The sequence below is a fragment of the Chrysochloris asiatica genome, unplaced genomic scaffold (assembly GCF_000296735.1).
Source record: "Chrysochloris asiatica unplaced genomic scaffold, ChrAsi1.0 scaffold00264, whole genome shotgun sequence".
In the NCBI taxonomy this organism is placed as follows: domain Eukaryota; kingdom Metazoa; phylum Chordata; class Mammalia; order Afrosoricida; family Chrysochloridae; genus Chrysochloris; species Chrysochloris asiatica.
The window spans coordinates 876,086-900,922 of NW_006408782.1; the positions used below are offsets into that span (position 1 = coordinate 876,086).

Genomic DNA, 24,837 nt, shown 5'->3' on the forward strand with positions numbered 1-24,837 from the left:
GGTGGTACTGTACCATACACCTACAATACGGTGGTACTGTACCATACACCTACAATACGGTGGTACTGTACCATACACCTACAATACGGTGGTATTGTATCATACACCTACAATACGGTGGTATTGCATTATACAGTGGTATTGTATCATACACCTGCAATACAGTGGTATTGTATTATACAGTGGTACTGTATGATACAGTGGTACTGTATCATACACCTACAATACAGTGGTATTGCATTATACACCAGGGTCCTTTGTGCAAGAAGCCTACGGAAACCAGGACAAGATGGAAACCACAAAAGTGACTGAAATTACGAGTGACATTCCTGTGAAGGTTCAATTCAGACACTACTTGGAATAGAATGCTAATTAACATGTTCGCAAGGAAACACTTAAGGAAATGGGACTAAGCAGTCGGCGCCAATTAAAGTCTGACCCAGAATCCCGAGCTTGTCAGCTGTCATTGCAGTAATCAGAAGGGACGATGTCTAACGTCGTGGACTAGGTGCTCCTTACAACAAGAGCCCGCTGAGAGAGCTGCTAAAGGCTCACTGAAAACAGCACTCAGTCAGTCACCTTTCACAAGGTCCATTTTAGAACAGAGATTTTACGGGTAGTTTTCTTACTTTTCTCCCTACGAACTACTCTGTTCATGAACAAACATTCCATGAACCCAACGTGAGGGGTGCAGTCACCACACTCAGGGCTTGCCAGAGATTCCTGTCAATGAGTGTCCTGGTTTCACAATGCTGTGACGTGAATCAGGAGCCCTGGTGGCTCTCTGGGATAAGCACTGGACTGCTAATCGCACGGTTGGTGGTTCAAACCCACCAAGGGTGTAAATCTTCATAGGAGCAGAAAGTCTCCTCTTTCTTCTGCGGAGCTATTGGTGGGTTCATTACCATAGCACTCATTTCAGAAGTCCAGTGTAGCACAAACAACTAAGTGCTCACAGGTGGTCCAAACTGCTCCCGTAAAGATTTGTGGTTGTTGTTCAGTGCTGTTGAGTTGGTACTGACTCAGGAACCCCATATAGGGTTCCTGAAGAGCAGCTGGTGGGTTTGAACCTAGTGGTTTCCAGTCCAGTGCTGATTCTACAGCGCTACCTCAGGAGTCCCGGTACAGATTTGAATCCTATCACAGGGTCGGTTAAGGAGCTCTGGGAGCGTAGTGGTTACAAATTGGGCTGCTAATCTCATTGTCAGCAGTTCGAAACTACCAGATGTTCCGAGGGAGAAAGATGAGGCTTCCTGCTCCCATAAAGATTTACAGCCTCGGAAACCCTGTACAGGGTCGCTCTGAGTCAGAACCGACTCAACGGCACATGACAACAACCATAGGGTCATTACGAGTTGTCATCAGCGCAATAGTAACTGAGAAGAGTGGATCAGGAGTCTGCTGGTGCTGTGGGCTAGGCACTGGGGCTGCTAATGGCAAAGTCGGCTTCTCGGGAGAAAGATGAGGCTGTCTGTTCGCATAAAGATTTACAGTCTCAGAAACACTAAGAGGCAGTCCTATGTTGCCCTACTGGAGCGCCATACGTCAGAACTCGCGTGACAGTGGTGAGTGAGTGAAGCAGAAATGCTGATTATCACCTCAGGGCTCCCCTTTTCTCAAGGGCACCATCACACTCTGTAATGTCACCAGCAAAACGCACACACAATGACTGCTTCTTGTACCGCCACCCTGTCAATTAGGCAGCTGAAAATACGTGCTCTCCTCTTACACCAAACCATCCGTACCCAGCAACTCAACATTTCTAAAACAGCCTCGTGCAGCAGAAGGGTAGTGGAAATGGCTAATGTACTGTTTATTAACCTAAAGCCTGGAGGTTTTAAGTCCACCCTGGTGTGTATGAAGAAAGGCCTGGTAATCTTCTTGTGAAAACTCGGCCGGTGGGAACCCTGTGAGTACAGTTGTCTGGCGCACATGGAGTCGCCATGTGTGGGAAAGGAGCACAGTACACAACACTAGGAGAGAGACTGAAATGCCGTGTGGGAGCTAGCCTCTCCTCCCTCCCAGCCACCCGGTGGCCCCGGCGGCTCTGTGCCCTGCTCACCTTCTCAGCATCCTGTTCAAACAGCCGCAGCTGGAAGCACTGGTCCAGTTTTAGCTTCCGCACGTGCCACATCTGATGAAGATGCTGCCTCGTTGAGTGTAGCCGGTCCAGCATGCTGGACACCTTGGGTAAGAGATTCTGCAGGTCCGCATTGCCAGACCCCGAGTTCTTTTTGGGAAAGCTCTCACTGCTCTGGATCCTCTGCAGCAACTTCTGCCCCTCCACGTCCAGGTCCTCGATAGGGGCCTTGGTCACCTTCCTCTTCAGCTGTGAGTGCTCCTCGATCATGCTGCGTGCCCCCTCCAGGTCCTGGGGCAGCTCCTTCTTGGCCAGGATGTCCTGCAGCTCCTCCAGCCTAGAGAGCATGTGGGTGGCATTGCTGATGTAATCTTCAAAGGCAACTCGGATCTCAATCCACTCCTCGTGGTTGTATTCCAGGCAGCCGTCAAACTCAGGGGTGAGCTGAGAAGGGTCAACAACTTTGGTAAGGCCTTCTAAGGAGACCATGTTTGTCTGAGGGGGGGAAAAAACGAATCACGTGAGAGAAGATGAACCCATTCTATGTGTTCTTACCACACACAACTCAGCTTCCAGAGTTTGACGGCCATTTTCCATCGTAAAGCCAGTCACCTGTCTGTCTACAGAACACACGGCAGGCCTGGTTCTGACCGCACACAGATGTTGACACCTATAATCACAGAATCAAATCTATCTGATGAGACCTGGGGAGAGCAGCTTTCTTTCTTCCCAAGAAGCTGGAAATGAACCCACTACCTTAGAGACATTTATTTAATCAGGACATGGTTACAGCAGTGCAGACCATTAGGAATACACAGATAAATGCACCAATGGAAGCGTAGACAGACAATTCACATAGTGAGCTTCCACGAGGCACTCGTCTGTGTATCCTTTCAAGTCTGGACCGCTGTGCCCAGCTCACGGCCGACAGAACACTCTGTGGAGACTCGTCCTCCCAAAGTGCCAATTTCAAACGCAAGTCCTTGTCCATGGGTTTCAAAGCCCTGTTAAACATCCCTTCTCTCCAGGGGCGCAACAGCCTGCTGTTCATTCATGGAGGAACTTACACCATTCTAGCCTACCACCCTCATTACCTTGTCATACACCCACTGGCTGTCCACTAACAGAGCAAACACGAGGACACCTTAAAGTCTGAGGAAATGTACAAGGGCAACAAGAAACCTGGCAGGGGCTCAGGACAGAGTGGATGTTTCATTCATTCTAATTATCTGCTGCGATTCTGAGCAGTTTCAGTGTTTCACAAAAACAACCTACTAGATTCCAATCTAACAGTGACGGTTTTAGTCTAAACAGGGAAGAGAAATTCACTCTACCTAAATGTAAGCCAAGATACTATTAATGTTACATCTCAAGGGAAGCATTCATGGTAGGTTAGCTTAAAATCAAAGACAAAAACCAACCAATCTGGGGTCTAGACGGCACAGAGAGATGGGCTCAGCCCCACCTCTGTCCCCTGTAGCCTTGGACAAAGCTAGAACGATGCTCTTGTGCTGGCTGGCACAAGTGGTAGTAAAAGCCAGAGGAACGTGAAGGAGAGACCAGCTCCTGGGCCAGCCTTTTTGGCCATGATGCCACTGAAGGTTGATTTCAGTCTCATTTGCAGGAACTTTTAGCCAAGTCCCCGGAGGCAACATTTCCCTGGGCAGTGTGAATGGTGTTGGCTAAAGGACCAACCTAAAGGTTGGCTGTCGGAACCCACCCAGAGGAGCTGCAAAGGAAAGGCCTAACTCTCTGTGTCTAGACAAAAGACAGCCAAAGAAAGCCCTGAGGAGCCATTCGACTCTGGTCACACAAGGTGACCACAGGGCAGAACAGAATGAGTGGCCTTAGGCTTAGGTTTGGGTTTGGTGGCGGCAGTAACTGACAGAGAGAGGCTGCCAAAAATGTAGAAGACTTCAACATTTCAGGGAAGTTTAAAAGCCCAGAGAAAGAGATAAAAACTAGAACAGTAGCAACTCCTGGGAGTTATATTGCCAAACTATCATTTCTGGCTAAAAAGAATGTATAGCTAAATACAGCACACTGCAAGTCCACATTTACACAAATGACTAAGATCTAATCAGCGATCCCCCAAAATAACTTATTTATTACACTTAAGGGCAGATTGATCTCATCTTTCAACTAAACCTTGAGAATCTAGTTGTCAAATTCGAGTTAAAACCAGATTCGGATCTGAGTTTGGAAACTCAGGGCTGAGGAGAGAGATTTAAAACGGAAAGCCCTAACACTCAAAGCTGTGAGATGTACCACACGATGGATCGCTAATATACAATGACGCTTACGATCTATTACTGATGTTTTTCCTAAAGACATGAATGTGTGCAGAAACAGCAGATGTGTGGGCAAAGTTACTACAAGAGGTCACCTAGCAACCAAAAATAATAATAATTATTATTATAATAAATAATATTAATTATTATATATTGTTATATAATATAAAATAATTATTATGAATAATATTAAATAATTATTAAAATAAAAAATATTATTATTTCCCAGTTGATGAGAGAATATGGAGGAATCCCACCACTCATCTGTCAGTTTGTCCTACTGCGGTGGCTTGCGTGTTGCTGTGATTCTGGAAGCAATGCCACTGGTATTTTACATATCAGCAGAGAATACCCGTGGCAGACAGCTTTCAGCTGAGCTTCTACACTCAGACAGACCAAGAAGAAGGAAAGGCCAACTGCTTCTTAATGTTTAGCCATTCAGAACCTTATGAGTAGCAGTGGAACGCTATCAGATAGCACCAAAACACTGACTATTGGAGCATGATGAAGAGCACCAGAATAGTGTCAGATATAGAGCCGGAAGATGAGCCCCTTAGGTTGGAAGGCACTCAAAATCCAACTGATGAAGAGCTTCCATCTCAAAATAGACTTAACTGTGATGACAAGAATAGAATAAAGCTTTTGGGAGCTTCATTTGCTGAGGGGGCACAACTCAAAATGAGGAGAAACCACTGTACACATCCCTTAATAATCATAGCATGAAACATACTTAGTATGAATCTAGGAAAATTGGAAGTTCTCCAAAATGAAATGGAACGCATAAACATCAACATCCTAGACATTAGTGAGCTGAAATGAACTGATACTGGAGATTTTTAATCTGACAACCACATGGTTTATTATGCCAGAAATGACAAACTGAAGAGGAATGGTGTTGCATTCATCATCATCATCAAAAAAAAAAAAAAAAAATTTTTTTTCAATACTAGTTAAAACCACTATTACTCAAATTTACACACCACCCACTAAAGTCAATGTGATGAAATTGAAGAATTCTACCAATTTCTTCAGTTTAAAATTGATCAACTATGCAATCAAGATGTATTGCCAATTACTGGTGATTGGAATACAAAGGTTGGAAACATAGTGGAAGCATCAGTTGTTGGAAAATACCACTTGGGTGACAGAAATGATGCTGGGTGGGGATCACATGATAGAATTTGGTAAGACCAATGACTTGTTCATTGCAAATACTATTTTTAAACAACATAAAAGACAACTATACACAGACACCTTTTATGTTGTTTAAAAAAAGTATTTGTGATGAACAAGTTATTGGTCTTACCAAATTCTATCACGACAATAACATATACACAAGGACATCAACAGATGATATACAAAGAAAATAACCTGACTACATCTGTACAAAGAGATGGTAGAAAATCTCTATACCATCAGCCAAAACAAGGCCAGGGGTACCCTGTGGAACAGACCATCAACTGCTCATACTCAAGTGCAGGCAGAATCTGACAAAAATTAAAACAACTCCAGGAAAGCCAAAATATGGGCTTGAACATATCCCACCTGAATTTAGAAGTCATCTCAAGAAGAGATTTGATGCATTAGATACCAATGGCCGAAGACCAGTGGAGTTGTGGGATGACATCAAAAACCTCTATTGGAAGAATGCAAAAGGTTATTCAGAAGTCAAGAAAAAAGGAAAAGACCAAAATGGATGTCAGAAGAGACTATGAAACTTGTCCTCCAGTGTAGACATGCTAAAACAAATGAAAACTGAGGAGGTGAAAGAGCTGAACAGAAGATTTCAAATGGCAGCTCGAGAAGAGAAAATATCATAATGAAATGTGCTAAGCCCAGGAGTTAGCAAACCAAAGAGAAGAACACGCTCAACATTTCTCAAGCTGAGGGAACTGAAGAAGAAATTCCAGCCTTGACTTGAAATATTTAAGCCTTGAATTCTATGTGCAAAATATTGAATGATGCAGAAAGCATCCAAAGAAAACGGAAGGCCTATGGACAATGCTCAACCATTTCAAGAGGTAGCATATGATCGACCATCAATGGCACTGAAGGAAGAAGTCCAAGGTGCGCTCAAGGCATGGGCAAAGAACAAGGTCCCGGAATTTGATGGAATACAAATTGAAATTTTCAACAAACACATTGATGCTGCACTGGAGGCACTCACTCATCTATGCCAAGAAATTTGGAAGTTAGTTACCTGTCAAAATGATTGAAAGCAATTCATATTTATTATCATTCCAAAGAGAGGTGACCCAACAAAATGTAGAAATCATTGGACAATTTCACATGCAGGTGAAATTTTGCTAAAAATAAATTTAAAATGTCTGTAATAGTACAATGACAGGGAACTTCTAGAGGTTCAAGCCAAATTTATATGAGGATGTAGAATGAGAGATATCATTGTTAACATCAGATGGAACTTGGCTGAAAGCACAGAATACCAGAAAGATGCTTAGCTGTGCTTTATTGACTATGCAAAGGCTTTTGACTGTGTGGATCATGACAAGCTATGGACAAGATTGCAGAGAACATGTTTTCCAGAATACTTAATTGTGCTCATGAGGAACCTCTACATAAATCAAGCGAAGGGAACACTGAATGGTTTAAAATCACGAAAGGTGTGTACCATACTTACTTAGTATGCATGCTGAGCAAATAATCCTAGAAACTGGATTATATGAAGAAAAATGTGGCATTAGGATTGGAGGAACACTTACTAACAATCTGTGATTTTCAGATGATACAACCTTGCTTGCTGAAAGCTAAGCGGGCTTAAAACACTTACTGATGAAGATCAAAGACCACAGCCTTCTGTATGGATTGCATCTCAATGTAAAGAAAACAAAAATCCTCACTGCTGGACCAATAAATAACATTGAGATAAATGGAGAAAAGATGGAAGTTGTCAAAGACCTCACTTTGCTTGCATCTACTATCAACACTCATGAAAAGCAGCAGTCAAGAAATCAAATGACTTATTGCCTTAGGCATATCTTCTGCAGGCCTCTTAAAAGTATTGACGAGCAAAGATACTGGCTTGAGGACTGCGATGAGCCTGCTCCAAGTCGTGGTATTTTCAGTAGCTTCATAAGCCTGTGAAAGTTGGACAGTGAATAAGGAAGATGGTAGAAGAATTGATGCATTTGAATTGTGATGCTGGAGAATACTGAAAGCACCATAGCTTGCCAGAAGAACAAACCAATCTTTGCTGAAAGAAGTACAGTCAGAACGCTCCTTAGCAGCCAGATGGCCATCCTTTGATCATGTTCTCAGGGGGGACCAGTCCCTGTAGAAGTCAAGTGGAGGGTCAACAAGACTGACTGTCACAGTGGCAGTAACACTAGGCTCCAGGATAGCAACGACTGTGAAGATGGCACAGGACTGGGCATCTAACAACAATAGCACGAACCAAGTTTTGAGTTGGCTAGAATGCTTTCTGGCCAAATCATCTCATTACATGTGCTGACCAACACTTCTTTCAGAGCTTTGGAGGCCAAAGGAGAGGGGCAACAGTGAACAAGAAGAAAGGCTAGCACGCCGAGGTTCCTTTCATACAACAGCCTGGAAGGCTGCAAGCACACAGGTGGCTAAGCAAATTCAGTACAGTGCAAAACCGTCCAAGGAATTCCTCCAGTCATGAGAGGCTTACGACAGGAAACCCGTGACACACAGCCCTCTTCATTATCAACAACAAGATGCAAACTCAGTCTCTTCTTGATTTTGCCCTCAGGAAGTCTGAAGCTTGGACGGTTCTCTGTAATGATACTCTGAAGCTGCATAAAGTCTGAGTGCTAATGTCATCTTCTGAAGAGGAGTAGAGGCAACAAGCTTCCTACTTAAGGGAGTGCTTCGCCCATTAGTACCCCCGTTTCCACCCCCAAAACCAGAACCCTGACACCCAAATCCCTCTGAGTAAAACAATTTGCTTGGCTGATGTTATCAACAAATTTAACTTTGTTAATTGACCTTACTTATCCTAGGCACAACATAGGACCACACAGCACACGAGTCACTACATGATGGAATCAACTCTGCGGCAACGGACAACAACAACATGAGTAAGATGTGTGGTTCCTCGGTAATACGTGGTTTCAAAAGCCTAGCCTAAAATCATGAGTGAACGTCAGCTTTTAATCAGCCCTAGTGTGACGGTTACGGTTCTGTCTCAAGACGACTGGGCCGGAGTCTCAGTGGCCTCGCAGCTGAGATGAGTTATCCCCCGTGAGGAGCTCTAACACAAGGTAATCCACTCCATGCTGACGTCTGCTACAAGCAGCCAGTCAGCTGAAGGGATGTGGCCTGCTGCCCATTCACTGGACACTCTGGCAAGGCTTGCTCTCTGCTGGGTCTGGCTCTTGCATCTGGCTCGTCCTCTGACCTCTGTTTCTTTGGACTTGAGCCAGTGGCCCTCTCTGTTACCTGCCAATCCTGGCAGTCCTCAGCAGCCTGCCTCCTTACCTGCCATCTGACCTGTCCAGGTTGCTCCACCGGCCCTACAGCGACCTGAGTAAGAAGTGTCCCACCTTGGGATGTGCACGCCTCTGCATCTGTGCGAGCTATTTCCTCTCTTTATATACACACACAGGCCTCATGGGGTTTGCTTCTCTAGAGAGCCCAGCCTGCAGTGCGAGTTGGTCTGGCCAGACAGGGGAAGTTACCTCAAATTCAAATTTAGAACTGCCAAAATTCGTCCTCTGTTTCTGCCAGAAGTTGTCTGGCTTGATGATGAGCGCAACGTGGATGCAGCCGGGGAAGGACTCCTGAAGGGTCTTCAGGAGGGGCTTGATGGAGTCCCATTTGGAGCCACGCATGTCCACGATCACCGTGAAGCCACGCTTACAGACTTCTTCACTGGAGGAGACGAAAACACACATTTAGGACTACAACTACAATGCCTGCGCTGCTTCCGGTCAGAGGCCCTCTGCTGTCTTCCACCTGCCCCATCTGCACTCTGGTCAAACAGGGCAGCCTTCCCACCAACCACCTGACTGCCCATCAGCACGCCCACAGATTTGTGCCTGCAATGGTGACCTAGACTGGGGAATCCGTCGTATCTGAGGAAGGAAACACATTCCCACCTTTCTCCTGTACCCAAAAAAGAAGAGACTCTACACACATGCACCCAGGAGCCACGATGCTGGGAAACAGGGCTCAACCTCAAAACCTCTCAAAGTTGAATTCTGTGCTTCTGGCTTTGCATCCTGTCTTCTGTCCATTTCCCTCCCCTCTTGTGTATTCATGACACTCATCTGGCGCACCACGGGAACAAAATGCCTGACGGTGTCCCTGTCCCCTGAGAGCGCAGAGTCCAGGTGCTGCGCACGGCTCTCAGCAGCATGGCTGCCAAGTGGTGGACACTTGTTAAGAAGCCATCGTTTCCTTTACCATAGCCCTAACCCCGAAGCGAAAGAGGCCCTGGCAGAACAGTGGCTGACTCGTCCACTCACCAACAGGTTGGAGGTGGGATGTGGGATGGCAGCCAGGGGCTCTGCGGCTGTTGTAACGATGGCAGACAACAGGACCCTGCGAGCAGTTCGACTCTGTCCTAGAGAGCTGCTCTGAGACAGCAAGTCAGCAGCACACACCACCACTAACTACCCCTAATCTCTCTCTAAAGGGGGCCTGGTGGTGCAGTGTGTCAAGCGCCAGGCTAACTGAAAAGTAAGCAGCTCGGACCCATCAACAGTGGGTTTGGGCTTTGGTTATGGAGCCACAGGTGGCCAGAAAGAGGACCCTTCTGTATCCACTTCTCCCTATGTGGACCACCAAGCAATCCTTCTCCATCATCAACGGGCAAATGTGCCATTTATGTGTTAATTCCACTCCTGTCTGTTCACTACCCAAGGCTGAGCACAACAGCTTTTCATGCCTCTTGGACCTACAGGTTAAAAGAGACAAATGCAGGCAGCGAAAGTCAATGAGGGACTGAGAGAATATCACGTTTGGGATTTCTCAGAACAAATAAGATATGGACAGTTCTACTCCATTACACAGGGTCGCTGTGAGTTAACATGGACCTAACAGTAATAAAAAACAAGTAAAATGAGTCTAAGGTGTGCCTGGGTCCAAGCAATGGTATTTTCAAGCACATCATATGTGTGCAGAAACTGTACACATAGTAAGTAAGGCTGAGGAAGACGTGATGCATCTGAACTAGGATGTGGGTGAAGGATAATGCCGGAAAACAAGTAAAGTCGTGGAAAAATACAGCCAGAAGGCTCCTTAGACGTGAGGATGGTGTAACTTTATGTCATGTCCCGTGGGCCTGTCATCAGGGGGGACTCAGCAAAAAATAGAAGACCCTCGACAAGTTGGACTGACACAGTGGTTACAACAATGGGCTCGAACATACACCCATTGTGAGGATGGTACAGGATCCAGCAGTTTGATTTCCATTTTACAGAGGGTCTTAATGATGCAAGAAGTGACTCAATGGCACTCAGCAACAACAACACACTGCTACTGGGTTTATTCTCCTTCATGACATGCTCCTTAAAGCTGCTAGTAGCTGTGCCAGTCTCTGCTAAGATCCAGTTTTCTTTTCGACATCCTAAGGCAGTCTCTTCCAGGAAACCCTCCCTCACTCTAAGAGCCAGACACGATAAACAGGTGTATGCTCACACAAACACGCCCTTCTCGGTACCACTGGGTCCAGGATGCATGTTCATACTGATGCCTCTCTTTTCAGCACCATGGAAGCCAGCTGTGCCTCTCATTCATTCTGGAAAGTAGCAGACACCCTTTCTGCATAGGAAAGTACCCCTTCATCCATCGATAAACACCCCATTTCTTAGTTCAGGTATGGCTACATCCCTGGATAACTTAAGAACAGAAATATGAACTCTGTTTCTCAAAGCAATAATCTCAACCATTAAATGGAGACGTTTAGGGGTGGGATTGGGAGGGTGGGATTCCCTTCAACAGCTGTCAGCAGCTCTAGAAGTAAAACCTGAGTAATACATTTCTAGAGCAGAAACTATGGTTAGCAACCCCTTAAGGAAACACATAGGTCAATTCTTCCTATTAAGTAATCCTCACTGCAGAACTCTCTGGAAAGTAAGATGCTCTGTGTTCTAGGTGGTCGGTCATCAGCACTCACATTAAAAATTCCCCAAACGATGATCATGAATGAAGAAATATTATTCTGGGATCCTGAGGAGTGGCTTTGGATTTAGCATTGTGGGTTAATGCACCAAACTGCAAAGCCGTTTGAACTGCGAAGTCAGCGGTTCAAGCTCACCAGTCGCTCCTTGGAAACCCTATATAGGGTCGCTATGGGTTGGAACCAACTCAATGGCACTTAACAACCACCACCCAAACTTGACTTGGCATTTTGACTTAATCAGGATGTTTCATGTTCCACAAACCTCATGCTACAAATCCACAGAAATTTTCTTAAGGAGTTGAACCTTAGCATGAAGGCAGAAATGTTTTCTCAATTCTCAAAACAACCCTTAATTTCGGGTCATCTGGTCTCAGAACCATCGACGATGACTGTGCTTTATGTCTTCCTCGGGGCCACATCCTAAAGTCCAGCCAAGCAAGTATCACAAGCCCACCTCAATGGACAAAACATCTTTGCGTGCCTTGCCCCCACAAGTGTCTTTAAAACAGTAAAAATCACGAGATGGAAATCAAGTTGAAGATCAAGAATTTCCATTTGATACCACTTATTCTGCTCGGAATTCAGGCGACTGTGTAGCATTTCCTCATGTCTCGGAACAGTGAGAAAGCGACAAGCCATGAGCTGCAGAGCACTTACCTAGGGATGCAGGCCAGATAGGAGATGAGCCTCCGGAGATCTTCTTGTCGTATTCTGTCATGATTGCTGCGGGCCGGAAATGTTAAAATGGGGCCACCACGTTTATCTCTACCACCTGAAAGACAAACAGTCGCAGCATGCTTAGGCAAAACCCAGGCTGGACAGGACTCGGACGTAGCATGGGAGGTCCCTCAAACAAAACTACGGTTACGTGGAATGCAAGGACAGAAGGAAACACCAAGCAGAAGGCATCCGTGAGGTGTCACCTAAGATTTGGAGAGGCCACTCCACCTGCTCACGGGACAACCCCGGCAAGTCTGTGAGGTTTGCCATCCTCGGGGAAAAGAGTGCAGATGGGCCTTGTCTAGCGTTGCAAGGTGATATCTCCTTCTGTCATTAGTAATTTTTCACTTTGGAGAGAAAGACATTTTCATGTCTGTGCGCTTCACTTGCATTTAGAAACCACCTCCCTCAGGTTTCTCTCTCGTTCACCCTCTTTCTCTTTCACTCTCCGCCTCCTACTGCCCTCTTGTCACATTCCAAGTTCTCCCATTTCTACCAAGCACACTGGGATGTCAGTCTTGAATAGACAATGACAGGAATGTTCTTCAAACTTCATGCTGATGACTACATTTCATAGCCTGAGATCAATGGCCTCTTCCAATGTACAGTCAGTCGTATCTGACCTCCAACCAACACAACTGTTTCCCATCTCTTACACCAAACCACAGACACACGATTAGACACCAGAACTGAAGAGCAGATCCCAATTAGCTGAAGATGTTTTGTATTTTAAAATATATATCACACGCTAGGAGAATAAATCTCAGCCTACATGCCTATGACAGACAAACAGAAGTATGTATGTTCTCATTCACATACAAAGGTTCCTCATGAAGCCTCTTTGGAATCACTGAAAACTTAGGGTGAAATGCTCCTGTTTATTATTTCTATCAGAACTTTCAGAGAAGTCTACAAGAAAATAGTAATAATCTTTCCAAATGCGTCCTTCATTGAGTTTTATAACACTGATCATTTCTCTTCAGAAATGCAGTAAAAAGATCTCAATATTCAAGTCACAGCATGAATTCAAAATTATTTTTTTGTACACTAAAAGATTATCAGCAGAAGTAAAATTTAAAACAATAAAACAAAATTATCAAAAACAAACTGATTCTTTCCTTTTAGAAAGGCAAATAGAGGAGAAAATTCTGGTATTTTAAAAACTCATTTTACCAATGTTGTTAAGTGCCGTCAAGTTGGTTCCGACCCATAGCGACCCTGGATAGGGTTTCCAAGGAGATGTTGGTGAGCCTGAACCACCAACCTTGCAGTTCAAACTGCTTTGCAGTCTGGCGCATTAGCCCACAGCGCCATACCTGTTGGTAAGTACCGTGGAGTCAGTTCTGACTCATAGCGACCCTTTACAGGATTTCCGAGGCTGTAAATCTTTACGGGAGCAGAAAGTCTCATCTTTCTTCCACGGTACAGCTGGTAGTTTCGAACTGCTGACCTTGCGGTTCGCAGCCCGATTCATAACCACTACGCTACCAGAGAATATGCTTCCCGATTTCCTAGGACAGTTACAGACTGACCCTAAAGTGTAAGGACACGCCATTGTGATGGTGATTACGGAAAATGACCCACATACAATGGTTCAGCCACACACCCTAGAAAACTGTGACAGAAAGTGTACGTCCGATCAATGCCATCAGCACTGTCTCACAGGAGCCTAGGTAGGCCAGGCAGGGTCTTAGGGCCTTCCCATCACTACCTGATTTGACCTTCACAATGACTGTGAAGAGAGATCATCGTTCCAGCTTTATAGATAAAGCACAGAAGCTCAATAAAGACCATAAAAAACAATAAACTCACTGCCACTGAGTCGGTTCCAACTCACAGTGACCCTGTATTGGATTTCCAAGGCTATAAATCTTCATGGGAGCAGAATGGGTTTGCAGTGCTGACCTGTGGTCAGCAGTCCAATGCTTATTCTACAGTGCCCCCGGGCTCTGTAGAGAAAGTGAGTTTAAAGAAGTACAAAGGGGCTATAATATAGCATAGTCATACCTGGGGTCTAGTGCCAACACATGTCTTTTGTCCTGACAGGTACATTTTTTTTTGTATTCTGAGAAACCCAAGCCTGAAATGTTCCTTGTAAAACCAGACAGTACCAGAAGGAACTATGCAACTATAACAGCAGAATTTTATTTGTAAAACCAAGTGACAGGTTCATGGTACAAGGGGGCTTTTATATCATTTTGGTTTATTTTTATGATTTTTCAAACTAAAAGATCTTTCAAAAAGTAAAAATGTCAGAAGATGAATAAACATTAGGTTCCTTGTTCATTTCTGTCATGTTTATGAAAGAAGAGATGTGAAGAAAAGTTGCTGGTTGGCACAAATGATTAAGTACATAGCAATGAACCAAAAAGTTGGCAGTTCAAATCCACTCAGGGCCCCTCCCTCAAGAAAACTTCTTCTTGAAACCACTATGGAGCAATTCTACTCTGTGCTGAATGCCTTAGGAAGGGAAAGGGGCTGGGGGGAGGGCACGTGACAGTGGAAAACAGGTACATGAACACCAGGGAGGAATGTACTTCTTAGTGCAAGCAGTCACATGAGCCCAAAAGGGCAGCATGTGCCCCAAAACAAAGCTCAGAAGCAGGAAGGGGCAGCAAAGAAGGAAAATGGGACTGGGGACCCAAGGCAGGAGTGCGAAGGACTTTGTTACACTAGAGTTTGCCATTGTGGCACTTTAGGATAAGCACCGGACTGCAAGGTCGGTTTGAACCAACAGATTGGCAATTCAAACCCACCAGCTGCTCCTTGGAAACCCTACATAGGGTCGCTGTGAGTCTGAACTGACTCGATGGCACTTAGCAACCACCACCAATGTCCAGATACCATGGACTGCAGAAGAACAAACCAATCTGTGTTGGAAGAAGTACATTCCAAGAATGCTCCTTGGAAGCCAGGATGGCCAGACTTCGTCTCTTATATTTCAGACATGTGATCAGGAGGGACCAGTCCCTGGAGAAGGACAGCATGCTTGATAAAGTGGTGGGTCAGCAAAGAAGAGGAAGACCCCCAATGAGATGGGATGGCACAGTGGCAACAGTCTAGCAATGACTGTTGTGCATGAGTCAGGACCGACTTAACAGCATCTAGCAACAACAGAGATAGTGGGAAGAAGGGTGAGTTTTGTGTAAATAGATGAAGAAGAGGAGACTGTAATAAAGACGCTGGTGGATCTTACTGTACAATGGAACTGGCTGGTCTAAGATGATAAAGACGTGTGACTAACAATTAGAGGTATTGGTATTATCCTAACAAAAACATCTGATCACAGAGAAGATTAATTAGCAGTTTGTTGGTTTTAACAGTGCCACTTCTGTTGAGTACCTTTCTCTCATTCGAAAGAAAAAGCAAAGCAAAGAGCAAAAAGCCAGCCTTTGTTGAGCCAGTTCTGGCTCACGATGTGCCTGCTATATTTGGTCAAACATTTAATTACTCACCCCTAACGTGATGTGTTCCTCAGAAATCCTCTAGAGGGTCATTATGGGTTGGAATCGACTCGACGGCACTTAACAACAACAATAGCAAAGTCGTTTGAACTGCAAGGTTCAAGCTCACCTGCCTATACAGGGTCACTATAGGTCACAATTGACTTGACGGCACTCAACAACAACTACAACATTGTGATGGCTAGGGAGCTCTGGTGGCACAGTGGTTACGAGTCGGGCTGCTAACCTCAAAATCAGCAGATCGAAACTACGTGTCATTCTGTGGGGAAAAGACGAGGCTTTCTGCTCCCGTAAAGATGTTCAGCCCTGGAAACCCTACGTAGGGTCGCTATGAGTCAGAACCGACTCCATGGCACACCACCACCACCACCACCAGTGTGATGGCTGGAGTCTTGGTGTGGCACTGTAGGATTAGTACTGGACTGCAAACCACAAGGTCGCAGTTCAAACCCACCAACTGCTCCTCCACCCTATAAAGGGTCACTATGAGTCAGAACAGACTCGACAGCACTTAACAACAACGTGATGGCTGGAACTGTGGTTGCCTTGGCAGGGCCTTATATGGCTGGTGGGCTGGATATTGCTGATCGCTGATATATGGTATTGTATTAACTGCAAAGTGCAAGATCAGTAGTTCGAGCCCACCAGCCGTTCCATGCGAGAAAGATGAGGCATTCTGCTCCCACAAAGATTTACAGCCATGAAAAGCCTACACAGACTCACCAGGAGTCGGAACAGACTCCACAGCACTTAACGAGGAAAGACTGACCACCAGTAAAACTCAGCCCTCCCGACTTCCCATTGTTTTTGACATAAGGACAGAAGGAAACACAATAACAAAAGGTTAGGAAGCAACAGAGGCAGTGGGAAGAGCAGGCGTTTTCATCACAGATGCAGACGTCAAAAGAAACAAACGTGATCAGCACGCTGGACCAGCTTCCTGCAAACCTTCCTTCTTTATGCTTCTCATACCAGGGAGCATCAAAAAGTTTGTGTTTAACGGGAACAGAAAGATAACAAAGTCTTTCCACAAACTTTTTGAAGCCAAAGCTACAAAAAAATTATAAAGGATCCCTGGTGGTGCAGTGCATTAAGTGCTGGGCTGTTAACTGAATGGTAGGCGGTTTTCATTGCATTATCAGTAAGATCTACACCAAGGAGGAGTTCACATAATCAAGCAAGTCTGGCAGTAAATTATTAGAAAATAGCAAAATCTGCTTTTTACATCCAGACTGTTGCAAGTCAGGAGTATGTATTTTTTTCTTTAAAAAATTTTTGGCTATAGATACCCAACCACTCAGAGCATTTTCTACCTTTTGTGAACTCCTCATTGTCTCCTACCGGCCTTCCAAACAGTTTCTGAATCACATTTACTTGTGCAAACAGTACGAAGGCACAAGAAGCAAGGCCAGATCAGCCGAAAAGCTGCAGGGAGCTGCCACAACAAGGACACCAAGAACAGAGAGGAGCAGTGGACGCGTTCAGAATCACAAGACCGTGGGCGGCACCGAATCAGCACAGCCTGCCTCCTGTGTGAGGGAGATAAACGCTATCACCGGAAACACACCCGGGAAGGCTGCCTCAGCGCACGTGACAACCTAGAGACTTCCTGCAGAAGCAGCAGGAAAATCCTGCAAATCGCTGTTTCACTACAAGTGTGCTGGCGCCGAACAGAAGGCCTCAAAGCTGGTCCACCTGGTTCGGTCCATTGCCACACTGCCAGAGACCAGGACCACAGAACCAGGTCTGATGGTGAGTGGAGGACTCATCCCCAGAAGTGTCGGCCTCCCAAAAAGAGAAGGCAACAAGCAGCTGTGGATTACAGAAAATGAAGTCAGAAATCAAGGGCATGTCTGCAGATGGGCAGTGATGACAGGCCACTGACCAGTCAATTGGGGCAGAACAGCAAAGATGTGTGGTGAGTGGCAGACACTGTAGTCCCCAACGCCGTCTGACTTCTGACAGGCCTCCAGCTAGGGCACTAATGTGTCAGGAAAACACCACGACTTCTCTCTGTTGGGGAAGGTGACCTGCAGACTGTGGAGTCCTTGGAACCAGGTCAGAAGCAGAACAATAAAGCAGATTAGAATGCTACACATTTACCTGAAAGGTACGCGACTTTTTCTTTTAAAATTGGCAAGACATCCATAGCCTTCATTTCATCGTTTTTTCGAAACCCTGAAATAGACAAGAGAAAATTCAATGACTACGTTTGCTCGAGTGAAATTTCATTCCTTAACCATTCCACCACCCAGTAATACCAACCCACTGGCCTTCTGCTCAGCCACGACACCAACTTGAAAACTCCCATCACCTGAGGCCTGCCTGGTCTACCACCACTGTGCTCGGGTCCAGGGGCTCGTGTGCCACGAGAGCTCTTGGCCATTTCTAGAGATGTCGATTTAGCCTCCAAAAAGACAGGGCACCGAGTCAGTTTGGAACAATCACTAAATCTTCCCTTTAATCTTGTAGGTTAATCTAGACAACTGGTAGATACAAAGGCAGCAACACTGCCTTTTGCAGACTGCTGCTGTCGGTGGTGCCCTGGAACCTCTAGGGGGAGCTGGATGCCTCATCCTAGGAGAATTGGAAGTTCTCCTAGAGGGATTATAAATAGCAGGGCCTGGCTCAGGTTTTCTGGGTCATGCCCCCTGCAGGAATGTCACTGGCCCCAGAGCTTCTCCTGCTTCAGTGGTGTGACCCCTTCTCAATTCAAACACTCCCCCACCCCTTCATCTCAGTACCATCCATGGTATAATGGATACTGTGGAAAAGGAGTACGGCAGGCACTTGGGGCCAAACCAATATCCGTCTAAGCAAAAAGAATTCTTGCAGTTCATACATGGTGGGCAACTGACTACATGGTGGGGGGCTGGAGGTCAAAGACATTCATCAACACAAGACAGCCACGGGCTATTTCTCTTAGTGACCTCTAACAGAGGGATGCTGACTGCACGCATCAAAATGAACATCACGTGGTAGACAGCATTGGCTAAAGGAACTCAGGTGGTTACGAGTCAGGCTGTAATCTCAGTGTCAACAGTTCAAAACTACCAGCAGTTCTGTGGAAGAAAGATGAGGTTTACAGCCTCAAAAACCCCGTACAGGGTCGCTATGAGTCAGAACTGACTCCACGGCACATCAGCAGCACCACCACAACATTGCTAGCAGAACAATCTGAAACAATAAATCAAGGACCACTGCTGCCACCACCGCCACCACCAGCCCCAGCCCCCACCCCCAAAGCTCTGGATTAAGTGTTGGGCTGCTAACTAAAAGGCCGGAGGTTTGAACCCACCAGCTGATCCAGCAGATCCCTGAGAGCCGGATGAGGCAGTCTGCTTCCATGGAGACTGACAGTCTTAGGACTATCATGGAGCAGTTCTGCCCTGTCCTGCAGGACCAATGAGTCCAGATAGACTCAGTGCCTGTGGGATTGGCCCATCAAACCAATCCTGCCCCTGAGAACAGCTGAAAGACACCAACTACCAGGAGGCACTGCTGATTGAACAGAGGGGAGTGCCGCCTTCTGTGTATCAACGTGGTCCCAATCTCTCTGGCTGTCTCCCGAGCTCCGTGCCCCTGTGCAGACTCCAGGCAGCCAGCCCAGCTGGGGCTAAAAGGTTTAAATCAAGACTCATGTGCACACGGGATGGAGTTTAGTTTGAGTCCAGCCATGCGAGCAGCCTGCTGGAACATACTGAAGCAGCAACCAACACTTGTAAGAGGAACATAACAGAACCCCATCTCTACAGCGTCTCACTCACAGAAACAGAGATGGTAAAATGATCAGTGCCATTGTTGTTCAGATTTGCTTTCTTTCTTATTCTTTTTTTCTTTTTAAAAATAAACTAAGGCTCTTCAGTGCTCAGAAAGGACTGTGTTTCACGGGGTTACAATGACTACAGCAAACACACCTAGCGTGGAAGGACTCTAGGGCCTCACTCACCCAGCCAGAAGCCAGCCTCTCCAAGCCAGCAGGCCATTTCTCTTCCAGTGCATCATGCTTCATGCTGGCAATGCACCAAGTTTTTAAAACAGTGGCTATTTATAAAGAGTACCACAGCTGAGCCAAGAAGTCTACAATTCCATTCTTTGGTTCCTTCAAACTCTTGAATGGATGCAATTTAGACTCCATGACTCACTGTCAGTCATTTGGCAAATCACTGAACTGGTCTACAGAGATTGGTCACATCCTGCTTCTGTCTGGGATGGACTTAGATGGCACTGGGTAAATGCAAAGAGGAATAAGACTCCAAAGTGGCCTGAGGAGCTCTGTGCGAGGTCAAGGAGACAAGTTTGCAAATGCCTGTAACACAAAGCAGATTATGGAAAATGTCCCAAGACGACCAGAAGAGCCACAAGACCCTGGCAAATGAGGAAGAGGTAGACCACAGGACGGATAGAGTACTAGAAAGATATTAGGTTAACCCTGTAGATCCCTATCTACAAGGATACCCTTGTATTGGAGCTCTGGTAGCATAGTGGTTACGAATCGGGCTGCGAACCTTAAGGTCAGCGGTTCGAAACTACCAGCCGCTCCGCAGGAGAAAGATGAGGCTTTCTACTCCCATAAAGATTTACACCCTCGGAAATCCTGTACAAGGTCGCTATGGGTCGGAACCGACTCGACGGCATTTGACAACAACAACAACAAAGGCAATGCTTGCTTTCTGACATGTCTACACCACTTCCTCCCTTGGAAGCCCCAAACCAACAAACCCCAGAGAAGTGTCACCAACACGCTTGGCTCTCACACTACCTACAGAACAGGGGTCTCACCTGTGGGTCTAGTCACTCGCACACAACTCTCCATGAGAAATCTGACCTAATCCCCTGCTGAGCCGTCTACATGGGGCTGACTCACTTAAGTAACAATTCCAAAGCATCTGACTATGACTGCTCAATTTCCGTGCCACACCTACTTATCCATTTGCTGCTGATGGAGTGGATGCTGCGACTGAGTGTCCTGCCCTACTCCTGGCCATAAGGAGACGCTATTGACTTGCCAGGGGAGTTTCGAAAACAAAACAAAGAAAAATCTCAATTTCTCACGCCCCACTAGGAGTCACAGATATACTCACATGTAACCTTATTCCTAAATGTCTTAGGACCTGGTTTTACTTTCGTCTACCAGTTCCTCAATTTGCCCCTCAAATTAAACAAGACTCATGGTGTAGACCTGTAGAATAAGCACTGGGCCAAAAGGTTGGCTGTTGAAACGAAGCAGCCAACTGAATGATAAGCACTTGATTGCTAACAGTAAGGCTGGTGGTTCAAACCCACCAGTCGCTCCTTGGCAACCCTATACAGAGTTCCTATGAGTCGAGTCAGAACCAATACAACACTTAACAATGACAACAATCTTTATGGAAGCAGAGAGCCCACACAGAGAGGCTGGTGGGTTTGAACCACTGACCTATAAGGTAGCAACTGAGCACTTAACTGCTATCCCACTAGGGCTCCTTCCAAGTAGAGACTAAAAAAAAAAAAATTCTAGCCAGATTTACTATGATGCTTTTGTTGAATTCATTAGCATAAAATAAATGTCACAGGAAAAGCAGTGCTAATTTTGTTAAAACTGTTTTTAAATCCAGATAGGGCAGGGGAGGGGAAGTAAAAATACAAAAGCAACTGTAGGAAAAAAATGTGTGTCGCTACTGTGGTGGTCACTGACAGATAATTTTTAATCTTGTTTTCATCTTTCTTTTAAAAACACATCTAATAAGCGCAGAACTCAGGAACGTGTTTAAATACTCAAACCAGATAAAAATATATATATCGTATAGTTTTCCATAAAAAGCAGGAAGAACTCAACCATGAAAGCTCCTCAGATCAAAAAGGGCAGGTTGGGTTCTGTGCCCTGAAGAGCTCTTTATACAATACAGTGTGAGGCTACACAAAAATGGAAAATGCTTGGCTCCTGCATTACACCGCAGCCAAGACTCCATCCGGACTGCTCTCCCCTGGGTGCGCTCAAGGACCCTGCTGGGATGTGCACCAGCAAACACATGCTGGGCAAAGGGGCTGTCTCCTGCAAGCAGACGGCCCCACGGGGGCTTTGAGGCTCCTGCTGGGAGACGGAAGGGGCCTGCCATGGGAGAATGCTGATAAAACTAGAAGACAACCGAGGTGGACAATGAGCAGCAGAGAGAAGAGATAAGAAACAGAGAGACAAATGGCCAAAGGCCAACATAGGAGCAGCATCCATTTTATGGATCATAAATTTTTTAACAACCAAGAACCTACACTTAACTGTGCAGAAAGGCAAATGGGATTCTCCTTAAGTTTCTGTAACAGAGGCTGTTTCCCAGGGAGGGGAAAAACCTTTCAACAATGGTTCTTATAAGACAAGACTATGACGAATTTGTTTAAAATGTGAACATGATGATTTTGCTACTACTGAGACTTTTACAGTACTATTTAAACCACAACGTTGGTTCAAACCCACCAGCTGCTCCTCAGAAACCCCACTACACAGCACTTAACAACAACAACAAGAGTTTGTTGATTGGGACTTCTGGTGTGGCACTGTAGGATCAGCAATGGACTGCAAACCACAAGACCGCCGGCAGTTCAAACCCATGAGCTGCTCCTGGGAAACCCTATACAAGGTCACTATGGGTCAGAACCAACTCGAGTATAGTAAACAACAGAATTTGTTCATTAGGGAACATGGTGGCTCTGTAGGATAAACACAGGACTGCAAACCACAAGGTCAGCAGTTCAAGTCTACCAGCAGCTTTGTGCTCCTGCAAATATTTACAGCCTGAGAAACCCTATATAGGGTCGCTATGAGTCGGTGCAATAAACAACAGCAATGCCATTTGCTGATTAATAGGATCAACACTGGCCTGTAAACCACAAGGATGACGACTAGAGCCCACCAGCTGCTCCATGTGAAAAAGATGAGGCTCTGCTCCTGCAAAGGCCAAAGGTTTGAATCCGCCACAGCCTCTCCACAGGAGAAAGACGAGGCCATCTGAATTTATGAAGATTTACAGCCTGAGAAACCCTTCAGAGCACTTCCACAAGGAATGACTCTAAGTCGAAATTGAAACCCAGGGAAGTGGTGTACACATCTGTTGAATTCAACTGGGGGCAGAGGGTTTGAATTAGAAACCAAACACAGGACCACTGTTAACTAAATGTAAGGGAGCGGCGAGGGGCTGGCTGATGGGTTTTTCGCCTACCCAGTTTCTGCATTCAAGTCAGTACAAGTAAACTACATTTTTCTAAAATTATGGATTTGGAATATTCAATTGTTTAAATGTATTCACTAAAAAAATCACTCCAAGGTTTATCATAATATTAAGTCTCAAAATCAATTCTGTTATGCTCTTTGAAATTGCCATTTGGTTCAGTGGAATGCCAAGCTACGGATGAATTTTAAACCCATGCTTCCAAATCACTCATACTTCTGAATCACTGACCTCCTGCTGCCCAGCTAGTGAATGTCACCCACTTGCAAGTGGCTGGACTTTGTTTTGCCCTGAATGGCTAGGACAGGGCCAGGGGCAGATGACTGGGTGGAGATATTGACAAATGAATAAATAGAGGAAAGAGTAAAAGAACAAAGGATGGAAGGAGGAGAGAGCACACTCTCCAGCTTCCTGCCCTGAGCTCTCATTCCAGCACACTAGTGTTCTTTGTTGTTGTTAGGTGCCGTCAAGTTGGTTCCCACTCATAGCAAGCCCTCTGCACAACAGAAGGAACCCTGCCTGGGGCTGCGCCTTCCTCACAACTGTTGTTATGGCTGCCAGCACTGTTGCTGCCACTGTGCCAATCCACCTCCTCGGGGGCGGCCTTCTTCTCCTCTGACCCTCCAGGTCCCTCCTGAGAACACGTCTAAAAACCGAGAGGCAAAGCCCCACCATCTTCATTTCTAAGGAGGATTCTTGCTGTTGCTCTTCTAACAAAGATTTGCTTATTCTTCTAACAGTCCAGGGTACTTTCAATATTCTTCTCCAAAACCAAATACATCATTTCTACAGTGTTCCTTGTTCACTGTTCAACGTTCATATGCATGAGACATGATTGAAAGTACCATGGATTGGCTCAGGCACACCTTTGTCCTCAAAGTGACCTCTTTGCTTTTGAACACTTTCTTATGCAGTAGATTTGCCAAATGCATTACATTGTTTGATTTCTTGAATACTGTTTCCATGAGTGTTCATTGTGGATCCAAACAAAATGAAGTCTTTGACAACTTTAATCTTCTCTCTTTATCATGATATTACTTATTAGTTCGGTTGTGAGGATTTTTGTTTTCCTTACATTGAGGTGCGCAATCCATACCAAAGACTATAGTCTTTGGTCTTCATCAGTAAGCGTTTTAAATCCTCTTCATTTTCAGCAAGCAAGGTTTCATTATCTGAATTTTGCAGGGTATTAATGAGTCTTCCTCCAATCCTGATGCCACATTCTTCACATAATCCTGTTTGGATAAACCATCAACACTCATGGAAGTAGCAGTGAAGAAATCAAAATGATGTATTGCATTAGGTATATATTGCATTGTGTAGTGCAGTTTGAGGACTAAGGTGCGTCTGAATTAAGCCATGGTATTTTTATTAACCTCATATGCATGCGAAAATTGGATAGTGAATAACGGAAGGCACTGTGGGTTAATGCACCAAAATGCAAAGACGTTTGAACTGCAAGGTTGGCAGTTCAAGCTCACCAGCTTCTCACTGGAAACCCTATACAGGGTTGCTGTGGGTCAGAACTGACTTGACGGCACTTACCAACAACATAGAAGAATTGATGCTTTTGAGTTATATTGTTAGAGAAGAATATTAAAAGTATCATGGACTTCCAGAAGAACAAACAAATCTGTGTTCAAAGTACAGTCAGAATGTTCCTTAGAAACAGGGTTTGGGACTTTGTCTCACATACTTCAAACATATTATCAGGAGGGGCCAGCCCCTGGAGAAGGACATCGTGTTTGGTAAAGTGGAGGGTCGCAGAGAAAGAGGAAGACCCCCCTGCTCACCGAGATGGACTGGCCCAGTGGCAGTAGCAACAAAATGGTCTCCAAAGTAGCAACAATTATGAGGCTGGCACAGGACTGGGCAGTGTATTGTTCTGTTGTGCACAGGGTCGTTATGAGTGGGTACCGATTCAACAGCACCAAACAACACACATTTTTATGGTTCTAGCACCAGTGTTCCG

General features: G+C 45.4%; 1 protein-coding gene across 1 annotated transcript in view; it reads right to left on the reverse strand.

The window, feature by feature from the left end:
- The window catches only part of TRIO (trio Rho guanine nucleotide exchange factor), a 275,442-nt gene extending 257,603 nt beyond the window's left edge, over window positions 1-17,839 (reverse strand). The window contains exons 1-4 of the mRNA XM_006874154.1: window positions 17,767-17,839; window positions 12,137-12,251; window positions 9,033-9,225; window positions 2,063-2,575 (exon numbers count right to left, since the gene is read on the reverse strand). Of these exons, the coding sequence (XP_006874216.1) occupies window positions 2,063-2,575; window positions 9,033-9,225; window positions 12,137-12,251; window positions 17,767-17,821 (876 nt within the window). The 5' untranslated portion in view covers window positions 17,822-17,839. The remainder of the gene's footprint in view (window positions 1-2,062; window positions 2,576-9,032; window positions 9,226-12,136; window positions 12,252-17,766) is intronic.
- Window positions 17,840-24,837: the final 6,998 nt, after the last annotated feature.